The sequence below is a fragment of the Brassica napus genome, chromosome C3, assembly GCF_020379485.1.
Source record: "Brassica napus cultivar Da-Ae chromosome C3, Da-Ae, whole genome shotgun sequence".
Classification (NCBI taxonomy): Eukaryota; Viridiplantae; Streptophyta; class Magnoliopsida; order Brassicales; family Brassicaceae; genus Brassica; species Brassica napus.
In genome coordinates, this window is record NC_063446.1 from 14,585,834 (window position 1) to 14,604,349 (window position 18,516).

At 30.5% G+C, this 18,516-nt stretch overlaps 2 protein-coding genes across 2 annotated transcripts; both read left to right on the forward strand.

Annotated features, from left to right (window-relative positions):
- Positions 1–7,575: 7,575 nt before the first annotated feature.
- LOC106388276 (copper methylamine oxidase) lies at positions 7,576–11,333 on the forward strand. The gene is made up of 12 exons (XM_013828307.3): positions 7,576–7,885; positions 8,062–8,171; positions 8,236–8,541; positions 8,620–8,732; positions 8,820–9,150; positions 9,240–9,455; positions 9,530–9,766; positions 10,026–10,211; positions 10,348–10,488; positions 10,555–10,823; positions 10,898–10,979; positions 11,058–11,333. Exons 1-12 carry the CDS (start codon positions 7,741–7,743, stop codon positions 11,193–11,195), a joined length of 2,274 nt encoding a protein of 757 aa, XP_013683761.2. The 5' UTR covers positions 7,576–7,740; the 3' UTR covers positions 11,196–11,333.
- A 2,745-nt stretch (positions 11,334–14,078) lies between these two features.
- Positions 14,079–18,210, forward strand: LOC125582938 (MATH domain and coiled-coil domain-containing protein At2g42460-like). Its single transcript, XM_048749406.1, has 5 exons — positions 14,079–14,109; positions 14,217–14,322; positions 14,424–14,590; positions 15,111–15,313; positions 15,896–18,210. Exons 1-5 carry the CDS (start codon positions 14,079–14,081, stop codon positions 16,310–16,312), a joined length of 924 nt encoding a protein of 307 aa, XP_048605363.1. The 3' UTR covers positions 16,313–18,210.
- The last annotated feature ends 306 nt before the right edge of the window (positions 18,211–18,516 follow it).

An 18,516-nucleotide genomic window follows, 5' to 3' on the forward strand; every position in this document is an offset into this window, starting at 1 on the left:
TGGAAAACAATGGTGTATATCTAGAATACGTTGTGGTTGTTGTGAGGGAATATGACGAGAATGTAAGAAGTTGTTATAAGAATGTACCTTAACCTATTAACATATCTAACAACACTATAACAATTTGATAATATTTCTACATGTATCATTGAATTTAGATTTTTGAGATTTGTTGTTGAATGGTTAACTTATTTAATAACAGATAACAACTTATTTATCAACTTGCTATTAATCTTGAATATGTTAATAATGCAAAATTTTATTCAAAATTAATAGCAAGTCTCATATATAGCATAAGTTAAAACTAAGTCATTGTTAGACGTCTAACTTGTGTTTTTGCGAGCTAATACTATTTTCAGCTGCCATTTGCTTGTTTTATCAGGTAAATAACATTTTCAAGTATTTTGTGTTTTGTTTTGTTTTGTTAAAGCTAATACTATCTTTTAAAAAGACACATAATGTTTTTAGCCGGCTATACACTACCATGTAGTATAGCATTTGCAATTAGCCATATGTTTTTCTAATACAATTACAAATGATATTTCTAATTTGAATGTTAAACTTCATTTAACTAACATGTAAGCAGCATATCTTATAATAAGTCATTTAACTAATTTTATATTGATATGCTACAATTATATTTCATATAACGTAAATAATGTGTTAGCAATGCAAATATAAAATTAGCTGTCCATAGCCTAACTTAAAACAAGTTTTGGTGATACTGAGTCATTTAGACGTCTAACCTTTCTTCTTGCGGGCTAAAGTTATGTTTAGCTCAGGTTTGCCTATTTTATCCGGTTAACAACATTTTTAAGTATTTTGTATTTCCTTTTGTTGAAACTAATATTATGTTTAAAAAAAACACATAATTTTTTTTACTCTTAATAGTAATTCTATGTGTCATCTACCATTCTCTATTTTACTATTAGACTCTTGTTATGTATATTGTTCATATGTAGATTGTTAAATGTCCCTGAGTTTGTATTCTCAAGTTGTTATCCGTGTTGGCAAATAAAATATTGTCTATCACTTTATATGTATCGCTAAGTCAAATTGCCACCACTTTTAGGAATGATATATTTGAATCCTTTGTAACCGGCTAAATATGGTCTACGCAATCTAAGATTTAATTTATATGTCCATGATATATTGTAGCCATCCATTACTTCAACTAATAAAAAAAGATAGGCTAAAACCTTTCATTTCAATTAAATATGTATGGCTAAGCTAAAATGCAAATAACCATCATTTTCAAGAATAATATATTTGAATCATCTATGCCAGCTAAACTCCTCTATACACAAGCTAAGATTTAATATATACATCTATGCTATATTGTAGCCATGTAATTATCATATTATCATAGCATAACTCTTTGATATATCATATTAGAAATTTTTAACTTACTGTAACTATCATCAATATATGAGTTTAACATTTTCAATACGAATTAGCTAGGTTGACCTCCTCAAGCTCATCTCTAAACCTGTTTTACAAGATTAAGCAAATCAAGATTAAGCAAACTTGTTTGAACTCAATATAAGAAAACTAACTATGATCTTTGTGTTAGTTCACATTGCGTCACTGGTAAGCAAATCAATATTTTAATGTGTATGGCTAAGTTAAAATGTAAATAACCATCATTTCAAGAATAATATATTTGAATCATTTATAACCGGCTAAACTCCTCTATACACAAGCTAAGATTTAATATATACATCCATTATATATTGTACCCGTCTAATTATCATATTATCATAGCATAGCTCTTTGATACATCATATTATAAGTTTTTAACTTATTGTAACTATCATCAATATATAGTACTCGAAGAATTTAGCAGTTTCAATACACATTATTTAGAACTTCTCGAGCTCATCTCCAAACCTGTTTTGCAAGATCAGTTCATTATGTGTCACTGAAAAGAATATAAAACAACTAACTATGATCTTTGTTTGTGTTAGTTCAGATCGTGTCACTGAGTTTTTATCAGAGGATGGTGAAGTAGACCAGATCCATATTTTGATTAGCTGGCTAAACGAATAACAACCATATACACGACCAGACAGCCAGCTAATTCTGAGACGGTACCGTCTTGATTGTTGGAAAAATGACCCGAAGAATTTTTTGTACGATAGAGAATGAACTCTGGTAGAGAGAACTCATAATCTTGTTCGGGACTGTGATAATGATGATGTATGGTTGGATGCGCTCAAGTGTTTATGTAGAGGAAGAAAATGGAAAAAAGAAGCAAGGAAATTCATGATCTTCTTTGGTTGTTCGCAACTCATGAACTCCTAAAGAAATAAGCAGAGAAACTTATGAACTCATGAAATTGTTCAGAATTCATGATTTTTTTTTAATTTTGTTTATATTCATCAGGCAAATGTAAAAAAAAAAACAGAAGAAGAAGATGAAGAAAAAAAACAACGATAATGAAAGAGAAAACAAATATTTTGTTTAATATAACCAAATCTATACTAAATCTTTGTCAAATATCGGCAAATCTAATAAAATATTCTCAGCTAACCTATTAATTGTACTTTCCTATAGGACACAAGTTCTATTCGAAACTTTTGAGGCTAATTTCGTCATTACATATCACCCATTATGCCAACAAAATTACAAGTTTTACTGTTCTTAATACGTAGCTAATATCATAAGTTTTCTTTGGTTTTAAGCAAATTATCCCATCAAATAATTGTGTTTTTATTTTAGTTTTGATTTTTGGTCACATCTTTACTAAAACTGTATTTTGATTTTCTTCATATGTTCTATCTATATTATGTTGTAGTTGTTTTTTCTCCGATTTTTTTTTTTCAAATTTCCATTACATAATTTTCGAAATGGTGTATTTGGCAGTATATTTTCTGGATTAATATATAACTTTATAAATTGGCAATCACTCTATATTAGTTAGTATAAATAGTTATATTTACACATTTTTAATAAATGATGTTTTTGATATCAAAAATTATGCCGTTCTTTAATTTTCATCTAGTAAACTATTTTGTTTTGTGAAAAAAAAACTATTTTGTTTTATATGAAAATATTATATATTACAGAAGATATTAATATACTTTTTGCTAATTGTATATGTCAACATAAATTTTTATTTTTGAGCCTAAATCCTGCCACAAAAGATGAGGAAGGTTATGGCAGGATATTAATATACTTTTTGCTAATTATATTAGTCCTTTTTATTCAAACCGACCAAACCCATTGAATAGGGTTAACGAGTTCTCCAAATCCACCAAAGTAAGTCTCAGCACAATCTACCGACATACAGCAAAACCTCTCTCTCGCCGGATCTGAGTTTCGCTGAGGCAACTGTGATCGCACCTCCTTTTTCCCGTGGTGGTGTGGTGGGAGGAAGAGTGATTCAATTTGTTTTATACAGTCCAAGCAGAAGCTGCCAAAGCCTACTTGTGGGCTCTACCTTTTTTTCTATCAAGTATATATGTATATATATAGTATTTATAAACGTAAATACATGTATATCATAAACTTTATTATAATAAAAATATATAGCTTGGATAGTGACGTGGATGCACTACGGTCTACGGATTCCTAAATTGCCTATAAGTTTGTTTTTGACTAAAAGCCTATAAATTTATTTCAAACAATATGCTTACAAATTTATGTTTTCATTGGCAAAATTATTAAAAATCAACAAAATGCTTAAATTAAATAATTGATTCCTACATTTTATACCACAATTGGTTTTGATAATATCTATACTATTAAAACGTAAATAATAATTCTTTCATATGCAATACTTTTAAATAGATCATCCTCCACATAAATATAGGCATTATAGATTTATATTAATACATATAAATTACATTAATAATGATAGATTTTGTTATGATATATGACAAAAAAATTTGTTGTTTAAACTAAAATGTTTTAGATCTAGTAATCTAACTAATATTAATTAAATTAATTAACAAAACACGATATTAAAATATTATAGAAAACATGGCTGTATACAACTTTAGATATTGGTTGGTGCTGATCTCAGCCTAGAAACAAACATATATCAATATTTTTTGTGGATTTGTACATAAGTTTTGTGGATTTTATACCCAAATTATGTCCTAAGCGAATATTTTGTTTCTCTCTTACCAAACTACTATATATCATTCTTTGTAGGAAAACGCACCATAATTTCTTATATAGTAAAAAATCATTTTGTCATTAACATGTTCACACTATGTTTATCACGTGATAGTCTCACATTTCAATTTGATTATGCTGACGTGTCGGTTTTATACTCGTAAGTCATTTAACAATTAATGTGTTCACAATACTAATTTTTTAATTCCACCGTAGATAATTTAATGTGTTCACACTAATTGTTTTAAACCAACTCATTTTTAGTTATTGCATTTCTAACATTTGTATTAATGAACCGAAATTATCTCAATACAACTACAGAATAATATCATTTTGAAAGAAATAAATTATACAATCATTAAGATCTGCATCAACTAAAGTGTTGAATGACAATGTTTTTAGAAATTAAAAGTTTCGTACCTTGCCAAACTTTGCCATGGTTGAGACTTCTGTATACGAAAACAATAAATAATTGTGATTAGTCATGAATTAAAGAAACTGAGGTAAAAAACACCACACATAAAGTCTTATTTTTAATTTAGCCAAATATTGTTTTTTACGAAGTTTTCCTATCAGGCCAAAAATTAGAAACATAATCAGATTGCTAGAAAAAAAATTAGAAATCATAAAAGCTTTAAAAGAAAAGAAAATTCGTGAAATCGATTGAAAAAAACAAAATTCAAGTGCTGAGTGAAGATATCATATTATTTTCCATGCAACGCTAACACTTTTACTCGTTTGTATCGTGTTTTTATTTTATTTACCGAGAATGATTTATAAAGAAATACACATTAGTGGTTACAGACTACGTTAATTTTGCAACATGCCCAAAAATATTGACACGACGGCCAACCATTTTTATTGGTACTCTTAAAGTATTGTCTAATAATTATGTATGTTAAATAAGTCCAGAATATTTGCTTTACAATTATTCTATTTTGCTTTATATTAGTAGAAAATAATAAATTTGGGTAAAATATCTGAATCCGAAGAACCAAACCAAACTAGATTTGAAAGTTATACTAAAGACAAACTAAAACTGATTAAGTACTCAAAAAGATCTGAGAGTTTAATAGTTAGAAAACCAGACCTCAATCTGGTCCAAACCAAAATATTTTAGATACCAAAAATATCTAAATCAAAATTATATATTTAATATGTTAAATATTTTAAATTTTATATCTATTAGATATTCAAAATTATGAAAATATCTAAAAATTATCATCACTGTCACAAGTAAATATCTAAAAATAACAGAAAAATGTTCAAAATACTGAAAGTATTTATTTTTTCTCCATCCAAATATTTAAATTGAATTATTTTAAAATATTTAGTCTTACATTATTCAAATTTTTATGTTTATATTATTTTATTTCAAATTTTTAGGATTTAAGTATATTTGGATTTTTGTTAAAAAATACATAATTAAAATGGATACTCGAACTCGAATCCAAACCGAACCCTTAATGATTTGAACCAAATCCAAATCAAAATTTGTAAATATTCAAATACAATTTAAATTTCAAACTCTAAAAATCCAAAATCGAATAAAACAACTGAATCAGAATGTGTATATAAAAACGCTTTTGAAATAACCCACAAAATATTTTGGTTTGGACCAGATTCAGGTCTAGTTTTCTAACTATTAAACTCTCGGATCTATTTGAGTAATTAATCAGTTTTAGTTTGTCTTTAGTATAAGTTTCAAATCTAGTTTGGTTTGGCTCTTCGGATTCAGATATTTTACCCAAATTTATTATTTTCTACTAATATAAAGCAAAATAGAATAAGTGTAAAACAAATATTCTCGACTTATTTATCATACATAATTATTAGACAATACTTTAAGAGTACTCATAAAAATGGTTGGCCGTCGTGTAAATATTGTTGGGCATGTTGCAAAATTAACGTAGTTTGTAACCAATAATGTGTATTTTGTTATAAATTATTCTTGGTAAATAAAATAAAAACACGATACAAACGAGTGAAAAGTGTTAGCGTTGTGTGGAAAATAATATGATATCTTAACTCGGCACTTGAATTTTGTTTTTCAATCGATTTCACGAATTTTTTTTTCTTTTAAAGCTTTTCTGATTTCTGATTTTTTTCTAACAATCTGATTATGTTACTAATTTTTGGCCTGATAGGAAAACTTCGTAAAAAAAATAATATTTGGCTAAATTAAAAATAAGACTTTATGTGTGGTGTTTTTTACCTCAGTTTCTTTAATTCATAACTAATCACAATTATTTATTGTCTTCGTGTAGAGAAGTCTCAACCATGGCAAAGTTCGGCAAGGTACGAAACTTTTAATTTCTAAAAACATTGTCATTCAACACTTTAGTTGATGCGGATCTTAATGATTGTATAATTTATTTCTTTCAAAATGATATTATTCTGTAGTTGTATTGAGATAATTTCGGTTCATTAATACAAATGTTAGAAATGCAATAACTAAAAATGAGTTGGTTTAAAACAATTAGTGTGAACACATTAAATTATCTACGGTGGAATTAAAAAATTAGTATTATGAACACATTAATTGTTAAATGACTTACGAGTATAAAACCGACACGTCAGCATAATCAAATTGAAATGTGAGACTATCATGTGATAAACATAGTGTGAACATGTTAATGACAAAATGATTTTTTACTATATAAGAAATAATGGTGTGTTTTCCTACAAAGAATGATATATAGTAGTTTGGTAAGAGAGAAACAAAATATTCGCTTAGGACATAATTTGGGTATAAAATCCACAAAACTTATGTACAAATCCACAAAAAAATATTGATATATGTTTGTTTCTAGGCTGAGATCAGCACCAACCAATATCTAAAGTTGTATACAGCCATGTTTTCTATAATATTTTAATATCGTGTTTTGTTAATTAATTTAATTAATATTAGTTAGATTACTAGATCTAAAAAATTTTAGTTTAAACAACAAATTTTTTTGTCATATATCATAACAAAATCTATCATTATTAATGTAATTTATATGTATTAATATAAATCTATAATGCCTATATTTATGTGGAGGATGATCTATTTTAAAGTATTACATATGAAAGAATTATTATTTATGTTTTAATAGTATAGATATTATCAAAACCAATTGTGGTATAAAATGTAGGAATCAATTATTTAATTTAAGCATTCTGTTAATTTTTAATAATTTTGCCAATGAAAACATAAATTTGTAAGCATATTGTTTGAAAGAAATTTATAGGCTTTTAGTCAAAAACAAACTTATAGGCAATTTAGGAATCCGTAGACCGTAGTGCATCCACGTCACTATCCAAGCTATATATTTTTATTATAATAAAGTTTATGATATACATGTATTTACGTTTATAAATACTATATATATACATATATACTTGATAGAAAAAAAGGTAGAGCCCACAAGTAGGCTTTGGCAGCTTCTGCTTGGACTGTATAAAACAAATTGAATCACTCTCTTCCTTCCCACCACACCACCACGGGAAAAAGGAGGTGCGATCACAGTTGCCTCAGCGAAACTCAGATCCGGCGAGAGAGAGGTTTTGCTGTATGTCAGTAGATTGTGCTGAGACTTACTTTGGTGGATTTGGAGAACTCGTAAACCCTATTCAATGGCCTCAGCTTCGCAAAAGACGACGCCATGTGCTCACCACGGAGCCTCTGCTCCGCCTCCTCCGAAACTCCTCTCCGCCGTGGAGTCCGTAATCCGCCCTGTCGATTCGATCCCTGACACGGCCAAGAAACCTGCGAACAAAGGTATATCAAATCTCTAGCTCTCCTAGACTGATTAACGATCTGCCTTGAGATTGATTATCCTGCGGTTGATACTGATTATCTGATGTTGGATTGTGATTTGTTTGAATTACTCTGAGTTCGTTCTTGTTGATGATAGCTAAATTGATCTCTTAAATACTGTGATATCACCAATGCAGGAATCTCTGTAACGCCAAGGTCGGAAACAAAGCACCCGTTGGATCCTCTATCTGCTGCAGAGATATCAGTTGCTGTGGCCACTGTTCGCGCCGCTGGTGCTAACCCTGAGGTGGGGGAAACACTCTCAAACCTCTTTCCTGAATCATTGATTTCAACTGGTTTTCTTTTGGCAGGTTAGGGATAGTATGCGTTTCATCGAGGTGGCGTCAGTGGAGCCAGAGAAACATGTTGTGGCGCTTGCAGATGCTTACTTCTTCCCTCCCTTCCAGCCATCTTTGCTTCCAAGAACTAAAGCTGGACCTGTGATCCCTATGAAGCTCCCTCCAAGGCGAGCGAGACTTGTTGTCTACAACAAGACTTCTAATGAGACAAGTGTGTGGATCGTGGAGTTGTCTTCGGTTCATGCTGTCACTCGGGGCGGGCATCACAGGGGGAGAGTGGTTTCCTCGCAAGTGATACCTGATGTCCAGCCACCCATGGTATGTCGTAAGAAAAGTTTAATCATTTAGATGCTGTTTTCGTTCTAGAGTTTCTCAGTTAGAGTATTGTGATTTTAGGATGCGGAAGAATATGCGGAATGTGAAGCGATTGTCAAAGACTTCCCTCCATTCATTGAGGCAATGAAGAGGAGAGGTATCGATGACATGGATCTTGTGATGGTTGATCCCTGGTATGTTTATAACATCTTTGTTAGCTGCTGAAAGTTGTAAATTAAGGTTTATTTTTTCCTGAACCTGCCTCTGAACTTATTGTGCAGGTGTGTGGGTTATCATAGTGAAGCTGACGCTCCTAGTCGTAGGCTTGCGAAGCCTCTTATATACTGTCGAACTGATAGTGACTGCCCAATGGAAAATGGCTATGCTCGTCCAGTTGAGGGAATTTATGTTCTTGTGGACATGCAAAACATGGTGGTGATCGAGTTTGAAGACCGTAAGTTTGTGCCACTTCCCCCACCTGACCCTTTGAGGAATTATACACCAGGTGAGAGCAGAGGGGGTGTTGATAGAAGTGATGTTAAGCCTCTCGAGATTATTCAGCCTGAAGGTCCAAGTTTCCGCGTAAGGGGTTACTTTGTCGAGTGGCAGAAGGTAGTTTTCCAATAATATCCTAATTGATGAAAGCAGGTGTTTATGCGTAAGATTAGTTCTAAACTATGGCTTAACTTTTTAACTTACAGTGGAACTTTCGTATTGGGTTCACTCCGAGGGAAGGTTTAGTCATACATTCGGTAGCATATGTTGATGGCAGTCGAGGTCGAAGACCCGTTGCACACAGACTAAGTTTTGTGGAGATGGTTGTGCCTTATGGTGATCCGAATGAGCCACATTACAGGAAGAATGCTTTTGATGCAGGGGAGGATGGTCTTGGAAAAAACGCACATTCGCTCAAGAAGGTTTGAAATCAATTAATCTGTTCTCATTATATCTAACCAGATCTCGGTTTGCGTTTAACAATTACGTTTTGTAGGGGTGTGACTGTCTGGGATCTATCAAGTACTTTGACGCCCATTTCACAAATTTCACTGGAGGAGTTGAAACAATTGAGAACTGCGTATGCTTGCATGAAGAAGACCATGGGATTTTGTGGAAACATCAGGACTGGAGAACAGGATTGGCTGAAGTGCGAAGATCTAGGAGGCTGACTGTCTCTTTCTTTTGTACTGTGGCTAACTACGAGTATGGATTTTACTGGCACTTCTACCAGGTTAGTGGGAAACGTGATTAGTCATCTTTGGATCTAATTTCTAAAGGGAAGACAAATATATGTCCCTGGATGAGAATAAATCTTGAGTTTGGCAGCTCACAATTGTTTTAAGGCTTTAAGCCTTAACACTCTGCTTAGTTGGGGATATTGATTTACAGTGCTGAAGTGTCCACCTGAGTTTCATTTGTTTGATGATATGTATGTTGTTTCATCTTTCTAGATATTTGGAGACTAATATCAATTTTTTGTCTTACTGCAGGATGGAAAAATCGAAGCTGAAGTAAAACTTACTGGTATCCTCAGTCTAGGAGCGCTGCAGCCAGGAGAAACTCGAAAGTACGGTACTACTATTGCTCCGGGGTTGTATGCACCAGTCCATCAACATTTCTTTATCGCTCGCATGGATATGTCCGTTGACTGTAAACCTGGTGAAGCTTATAACCAGGTAAATGCCGTTCTTCTTGCTGAACACATGCATATTTTGTAGAGAAGTCTGTAGTGCTTGAACAATTGTTAGATACATATGGTCTGGTAGGTGATTTTAGTGAGTAGAGTCAGCTGAATGTAATTTTTTCCTGTAGGTAGTTGAGGTAAATGTCAAAGTTGACGAGCCCGGTGAGAACAATATCCACAACAATGCTTTTTACGCAGAAGAGAAGTTACTTAGATCTGAGGCAGAGGCCACGCGTGACTGCGACCCTTTTAGTGCTCGCCATTGGATTGTAAGCAATCTGTACCTTACACGATCTGGCATCAATATACTCACTACTGTTAATATGTTTTGTCAGGTAAGGAACACAAGGACAGTAAACAGGACGGGTCAGTTAACGGGATACAAACTTGTTCCGGGGTCAAACTGTTTGCCACTAGCTCGACCCGAGGCCAAGTTTCTAAGAAGAGCTGCATTCTTGAAGCATAATCTGTGGGTTACCCGTTATGCACCTGACGAGAAGTTTCCAGGAGGAGAATTCCCAAACCAAAACCCACGTGCTGGTGAAGGTCTCGCTACATGGGTGAAACAGAATCGCTCCCTGGAAGAATCTGATGTCGTTCTCTGGTATGTGTCCTCCTCACATATAAAAACCACTTCTAGTTACCAAGATTTCAATGTGAGAATATTGGTTTTCACAGGTATGTGTTTGGGATCACACATGTTCCTAGACTTGAAGATTGGCCGGTTATGCCCGTGGAACATATTGGTTTCACGCTAATGGTAAGTCAAATTCTTTCTTTCTGTACGCGAGTAACTTACAATCAAAATCTTAAGTAAAATGTTTTTGGGTTTTGACAGCCACATGGATTTTTCAACTGCTCACCGGCCGTAGACGTTCCACCGAATCCTGCATGCGAATTGGATACTAAGGACAGTGAGGTCAAAGAGGTTGTAGCACCGAAGCCTCTTCAGAGTGGTTTACTTTCAAAGCTTTGAAACATGACAGACTTAGACTTCTTATAAATTGGAGACATTATTGTTGCAATTTAGTTTCGAATTGGAATCTTTTCTTGTTTGGTTTGTTGGTTGGAGACTAAAAGAGTGTTCCATATTAAAGAGTTGATTATTTTATTATGAACTAAGAGTTTTACCCGCACATGCGGGCATATTTATTTGATAAATATATTATTAGCTTAAAGATAAAAAAATTAAATAAAACATTAAATTTATAATATTTTATGAATCTTTCAATTTCTTAATTTTTATTGATTTAAAAATATTATGTTTGGATAACAACACTATTGTTGTAAATATGTTGTTATCTTAAACAAATTTTTATTATATTAATTTATAAACAATGATATAATTAAATAAACAAATATATAATTGTTAATATAAAGTGATGTTATTAAACCAAATTCTAGGAATTAGCATAACCTACAAAATTTCAAAATAAATCAAAAGCACAAGAATGTTAAACCAAACTCAGCTTTACATATTATATTAGTCAAAGTAAATAAGTATATTGATATATGTATAATTATATTGTGAAATACTTCCTATAATAATTGAATAAACACTCAAACAGACCAACTATGTTGACAAACAAAACATTAATATATAATGTATATTGAGGAAATTTTAATTTAAACAAAGTTATAATTCTTTAAAACTCTTGAAAATTTAAAAGTAAATAAAGTAAAATTTAAATTTTCATAAATATAAGGTACTTGTTGAAAAAAAAATATTTTGAAAATATTATTGTTTGAAAGTTATTCTTACAACTGGATGATAACAATAAATATTTAGTAAAAATAAAAACAAAGAAATATTAAATTTTCAACTTAAATAACAAATACAAGTTATTCTTACAACTAAATGATAAGAATAAAAATGAAAATATCACGAAAATCACGTTAACAAACAAATATAAATCAAATTTATTGTTATTGTTTATATACTTCTTTTTAGTATTTTAATACTAAAATAAATTTAATAATTTTTAAGAATATGCCATGACATATTATGTTTACAAATAAATATAAATCAATTTTTGTTATTTTGTATAAAACTATTTATAATATTTTAGTATAATGATAAATCTAATTATTATATGTGTATATATAATACTAATTATAAAAATAAATAAATAAAAAAATAAAGATGTAGATAAACACAAAATAAATACATGGAAATTATCTTCTTCTTTTTTCAAAAACGTTTTCTATTTATTTTTGAGATATTTTTATAATATTAGTTTGTAATCGGTTAAATAATGAATTATATAATTTTTTTGAGATATTTTTATAATATTAGTTTGTAATCGGTTAAATAATGAATTATATAATTTATACATTAGATATTAAAACTATAATTAGTCAAATTAAAATTAAAATTGTTTAATGACTAAGCCTAAAATCACGGAGAACATGACAAATAAGCAAATTCACTTCTCAATATTTTTATAATATTAGTTTGTAATCGGTTAAATAATGAATTATATAATTTTTTTGAGATATTTTTATAATATTAATTTGTAATCGGTTAAATAATGAATTATATAATTTATACATTAGATATTAAAACTATAATTAGTCAAATTAAAATTAAAATTGTTTAATGACTAAGCCTAAAATCACGGAGAACATGACAAATAAGCAAATTCAATGAACCAGCTATATTATGGATTTTTGGGTCTCTTCTTTTTGTTTTCGTATGTATATCCACTTAAAGATACATTCTTAACTTTGGATCTAGTTAGCATTTCTGTGTATCACTGGCAGGTTGTTTCAGTGAGCAACATGTTTGTGAAGCACCCAGACGTTGCGGTAGATATTAGATCAGATATCAGAGAGGTGAAGACAGCATACATGAATATTCTTCTCGGTCTAGTCCAGACACTAGACAAGCCTCCTCAGAGCTTGTCGGAGACTGAGCTAAGCAACGCTGACAGCGAGTTGAGCGAGCTAACTGATGCTGGCTTTAAGCTGGATTGGTTGAAGTCAAAGCTTGAGGAAGTTTCCTTGAAGAGGAAGGAACCATCTTCTCATCTCAAAGTTGAACTGGATAAGGAGAAGATCGAATCTACTGCTGCTCCTGCTCCAAGAGTTTCTCCGTTTGAGTGCATAGTCGTTTTGATAAAGAAATTCTTTTTGGCTTGCTTCGCAGGACACTAATGTGTTTTCTAGTAAAAAGTTTGGTGAGTGTCTAAATTTATTGTTTTAGTTTTTGTCATCCTTTGTCTCTCAAACAAGTTTGATTGATAGTTTTCTTTTATTATTCTTCGCCGTGTTCTCATCACTATGTACTCCTTGTTTGATCAGTCAACAACCAAATGAGGTGCTTACGCTTGGGTAATATGATGGTGACACATAAACATATTAAGTTTTTTTTTTGACCAAAAAACATAAACATATTAAGTCTCTTTAGTTATTTCGAAATTAACTACTACGTAGAAATTGATGAATATATTTGCTTGAGAGTTATGAGAACTTTATCTTTTAAAATTGATGAATATATTTGATCAATTCACAGAGAGCTTTGTTTTATTGGTTCTATATTCAGATTTGGTGATTTCATGTAAAAAAAAAGATCTTACAAAATCCCATCTTATAATTGAACTTTTTCAAATTGAAAATTTAATACAGTTGATTGTTTTGTATTTAGTTACAAGATTATTTTTGTTTAAAATCTTGTAACTAAATTATAAGGAAATCTATCCAGTATTATATTATGTGAAATTTGTAGATTTGGGCTTATAAATACTAGGTGTTAAATCTCTCCTAATTAGGGTTTCGCTTACTACAACTTTCTTTCAAAAACTATTCTAACTTTCTTTCAAAAACTATTCTACCGCTTGATGAAGCCTCATCATAAGATATGGGGAATCAAATGCAGAAGAGTATCTCAGGTAAGTCGTTGTGTCTCATGATTTCTTTTGAGTTCAGTTTTGTTTGGTTGTTTTATCCCTCACGACTCATAGAAACATAGGCTAATTAAGAAATCGTTTAAGAACAGATAAGGGTTATCAGTTGCAAACTTGTTACACGTTCGAGATAGATAATTTCTCCCTGAATAAATATTCGATAAAGTCTCCAAGGTTCTTATGTGGAGGGTGTGAATGGTAAGCGAGAAGAATCAATGTTTATATGAAACTAGCGAGAATGAGTACTTGTAATCTTATTAGATCATGTAGCCACTACTCTTTGTTTTGAATCTATTTAGGTATCTTCTAGTTCATCCCAAGGAAACCAGATTTGATGATCACTTGAGTGTGTACCTATGCGTTTATAATCCTAAGTCATTGCGAACTGGATGGCAAAGGAAAGCTAACTTTCGATTCACTCTCTTGAACTCGAACCAATCCGGAAATGTCCTCAACAGCGCAACTGGTAATAGTGATCATATCTTCTATGTTATTTATATTCCATCCTCTTATAACATATGATGTTTAAAAAAAAAATTTATTTTTTTAAAGGTAAAATGCTTTGGCATTTCTATATTAAATTTATTGAAAATTAATTAACCAATTATATTTTGCAGTTTTTATTATCTTTTTTTAGGAAAAAACAAATTGTTTAATTATTGTGTTTTATGCATAACATCTTATTTTATGAAACAAAGAGAGTGTTTTTATTTTGGTTTGAACAATTGATAATTACTGCAAAAAAAAATAAATTTTTAGGGGGCAATGTTTGACCTTTCAGCTGATACCAAACATTTATTGAAACTTCTCGAGTAAACACTAGAGTATATGAAAGATAAAAAAAAAAAAGTGGATCATGAAGAAATAACGGCTATTGTCCAGAATATCTTCCATATTTTGAGTATATAGGAACAGAAATTATGCATCATATACGGTACCTGCTTGAGAAGAAGAGTTGATATTTTAATTTTTTTTTTGTCTTGCAGAAAGGTCATGCTTATTCTGCGCTCAGTTCTCATCCTGGGGTCATAAGACATTGCCACTTAGCAAGCTTAAAGAAGAAGAGTTTTTGGAAAATAGCAAACTGTTCATTAAAGTCGACGTAAAAGTAGTTGACATTGTTCATGAAGCAGAGATAACTGGAAAGGAGACGTTATTTCTCAAGGGTTTTGACGTTCTTTATAGTCAGGTATGTTAACAAGCTTCTTTTTGGATAACTGGATGTTGTGGTTAAATTAATAATATTTGACTTATGTTATCATGAGATTTCAACTCAAAACCAATTGCCTATTATTGAATTTGACATAATTTGATATAGTAGTCAATTATTTATTTAATTATCGATATGAGATGTTCTGTAACATCCCGAGTTGTGATATGTGAAAAGGCGTTATAAGTGGTATCAGAGCCAGGTTAGCCATCTCAGTTCTGACCTGAGAGGCGTCTTGAGACTTGTCGTGGAGCGCAACGAGGACGTTGCGTTCTTTGAGAGATGGTGAATTGTAACATCCGAGTTGTGATATGTGAAAAGGCGTTATAATTCAATTGGTGACAGCTTGTCCAGTGGGAATGCTGTTAAAGGGTGAAGTCCTGGGTCGAGGCTCACCAACAACCTAATTATGGAGTTAGAGAGAACTCATAATGTAGGGGTTGGGGTCGGTGCGCTGCAGTGCTGTGAGCCTGAGGCCCACGGGGTAGGTAGTTCCCACAGGGTGGGTTGTCACATGTTCATTCATTAACTACTAACATCACATACCTTTTTCGGTGGCAGTTTGATTCAGTGCACAAAATTTTCGAGAAACACCCAAACATTGCTATTGATTTCAAACCAAAGGACAAAGGTGTGAAAGCAGCATACATGAATCTTCTTCTCAGCCTCATCGAGACACTGCGCAAGCCTCTTCGTAGCTTTTCTGAGACTGAGCTAAGCGACGCTGCTAGCCAGTTGAATGAGCTAACAGAAGCTGGATTCAAACTGGATTGGTTAAAGACAAGGTTTGAGGAGATTTACTTGGAGAGAAAGAATGCAGATGCTGATAAATCAAGGGCCCAAGAAGTGGAGGAACGCATCAAGAACCTGGAGCTGACTTTGTCAGATCTCAAAGTTGAACTAGAAAAGGAGAAGGCTAAATCTGCTGCTGATGCTACGTTTTTGTCTTTTGACGAAATTGTTTTAGGTCAAAAATAAAAGTTTGGAGGTTCATGTAATGTATCTGGGATTAGCTTGTTTTTTCATCACTTTTCAACACATGTTTGAGTTCAAGTGTTTGGTCGACGAAACAGAAAACCTTGAGGAAAATTCTTGGCAGCAAAGGTGTTTTATTTTACAAGCACCGAAGGGTTAAAATAACAAAAGATGCAAGGCCATGATTATCGCAGTATACTAAATGGGGTTTTAAAGGTATGGGTCTCGCGTGTTTTTTTTAAAATCGGTTGTAGAAGTCACGAGATAAGGGTCGACTTTGGATAGTTTGTTTGCAAGTCCCACCGACACGTGGTGGCCCGTAATTAGTTCTTTTTTATTTTTTTATTTTTATTTTTAAATCAAACAAAAGAAAATTTTTTTTAAGAAACCCAAAACAAGTTGCACCGATAATAATGTTCTAAGACTCTAAGAGCATCATTATCCATGGTTTCTAATAAGTGAAAGAAACATTTCTTATATCCGAGTACCCCGTATTTCACTTATATTTACCCGATTACTGTGGGCCAAGAAAAGGTCCAATTAAGCCCATAACTCTTTGGAAGCCTGACTGAAAATGATCGTTGATGTGTGTGGGTTTTGGTGGTTCGTTTATGATTGTTTGTACTTTGTATCAATCACCCTTTCTGCACTGTATCATACAAAAGTTAATTTATCTAGTTGTAGGTAGAGGGTTCTCAAGTCTGTTAAGAAAGTAATGAAGACAGAGAGTTTATTTATGAAAGTTGATTGCAAACTGGTTATCGAATATCCCACCTCAGATAAGCGGGAAATATATCAAAAACCTTGTAAGATCTTGTGCCTGGTTACCTTATTAGAAAAAATAATGCTGATTTTCAGACTTTATCTCGTGTCTAAGTAAAATTATTAATATAAAAAAATATTCTTGTACTAACATTGAAATTTAAAAGACCCGTAAAAGTATAATACCTCACTTTTTCTAATAAATAACTAGATTTTGATCCGCAAATCTATGCGGTTAATTTTATCTTATAAATATATAATTTTTATATTATATTTTGTGTATAATCATTTTTGATAATATAATATTTTGATTTTTAAAATAACAAATAGATAATATATAATTGTAGATATAAAATTTAACATATGTTAACAATTTTATTTTTTTATATAAAAATATTACATATATTACTCACGAATTTTAATTCTTATAAATAGTAAATAATATTTTAATTTCTTTAAACGATGAATGATATTTTATTAATTTATTTAAATAAAATTATTATTTTTAATTATGTTAACTTACCAATTTAATATAATTTTTATATTTAATTCTTGTTATTTCTATTTTAATGTAATATAGACCATAATTATGAAATTTATTAAAAAATAGCATATAATTTTATTTTATTTTTATATAAAAATTTATTTAAAATTAATTTATACTAATATTATATTATTAATTATGAAATTAATTAATACATTAACTAAAATATTTAAAAACTTTAGTAAAATTTTGTTAGATCTTTTTCAACAGATTTTATGATGACTAAAAGTGAAATTTAAATTCACGGTTAAAACTGATTTATTATTAATGTTTTTATAATTATTTAGATTTCTTAGAAATTTTATATGTCTAATGTAAATAATCAAATAGATGTAATTGATTACATAGACCTAGTATGATTATTTTATACTCTCTCCATTTCATAATAGATGAAGTTTTGGTTGTTTGCACACATATTAAAAAATTATCTTTTCTAAACAAAAAAATCATTGATATATAATTTAAACTAATTTATTTAATTAAAAAATACAATTGGTTGCATAATTTTTGATAGAGTTAAAGTTACCTAGATATGTGAAAATATCACATATATTAAAACGGAGAGAATAGTAGATAAAAATTATATTTCTCTTTTAATAGAGAAGATATAGACCATAATTATGAAATTTATAAAAACAAATAGCATATAATTTTATTTAATTTTCTTTAGTTCTGAATAAAAATTTATTTAAATTAATTTATAGTAATATTATAATATTAATTATGAAATTAATTAATACATTAACTAAAGAATATTTAAATTTTTTGTACAATTTGGTTCGATTTTTTTAACAGCTTTTATGATAACTAAAAGTAAAATTAAATTTATAGTTAAAATTGATTTATTATTAATGTTCTTATAATTATTTTAGATTCTCTTAGAAATTTTATATGTTTAGTA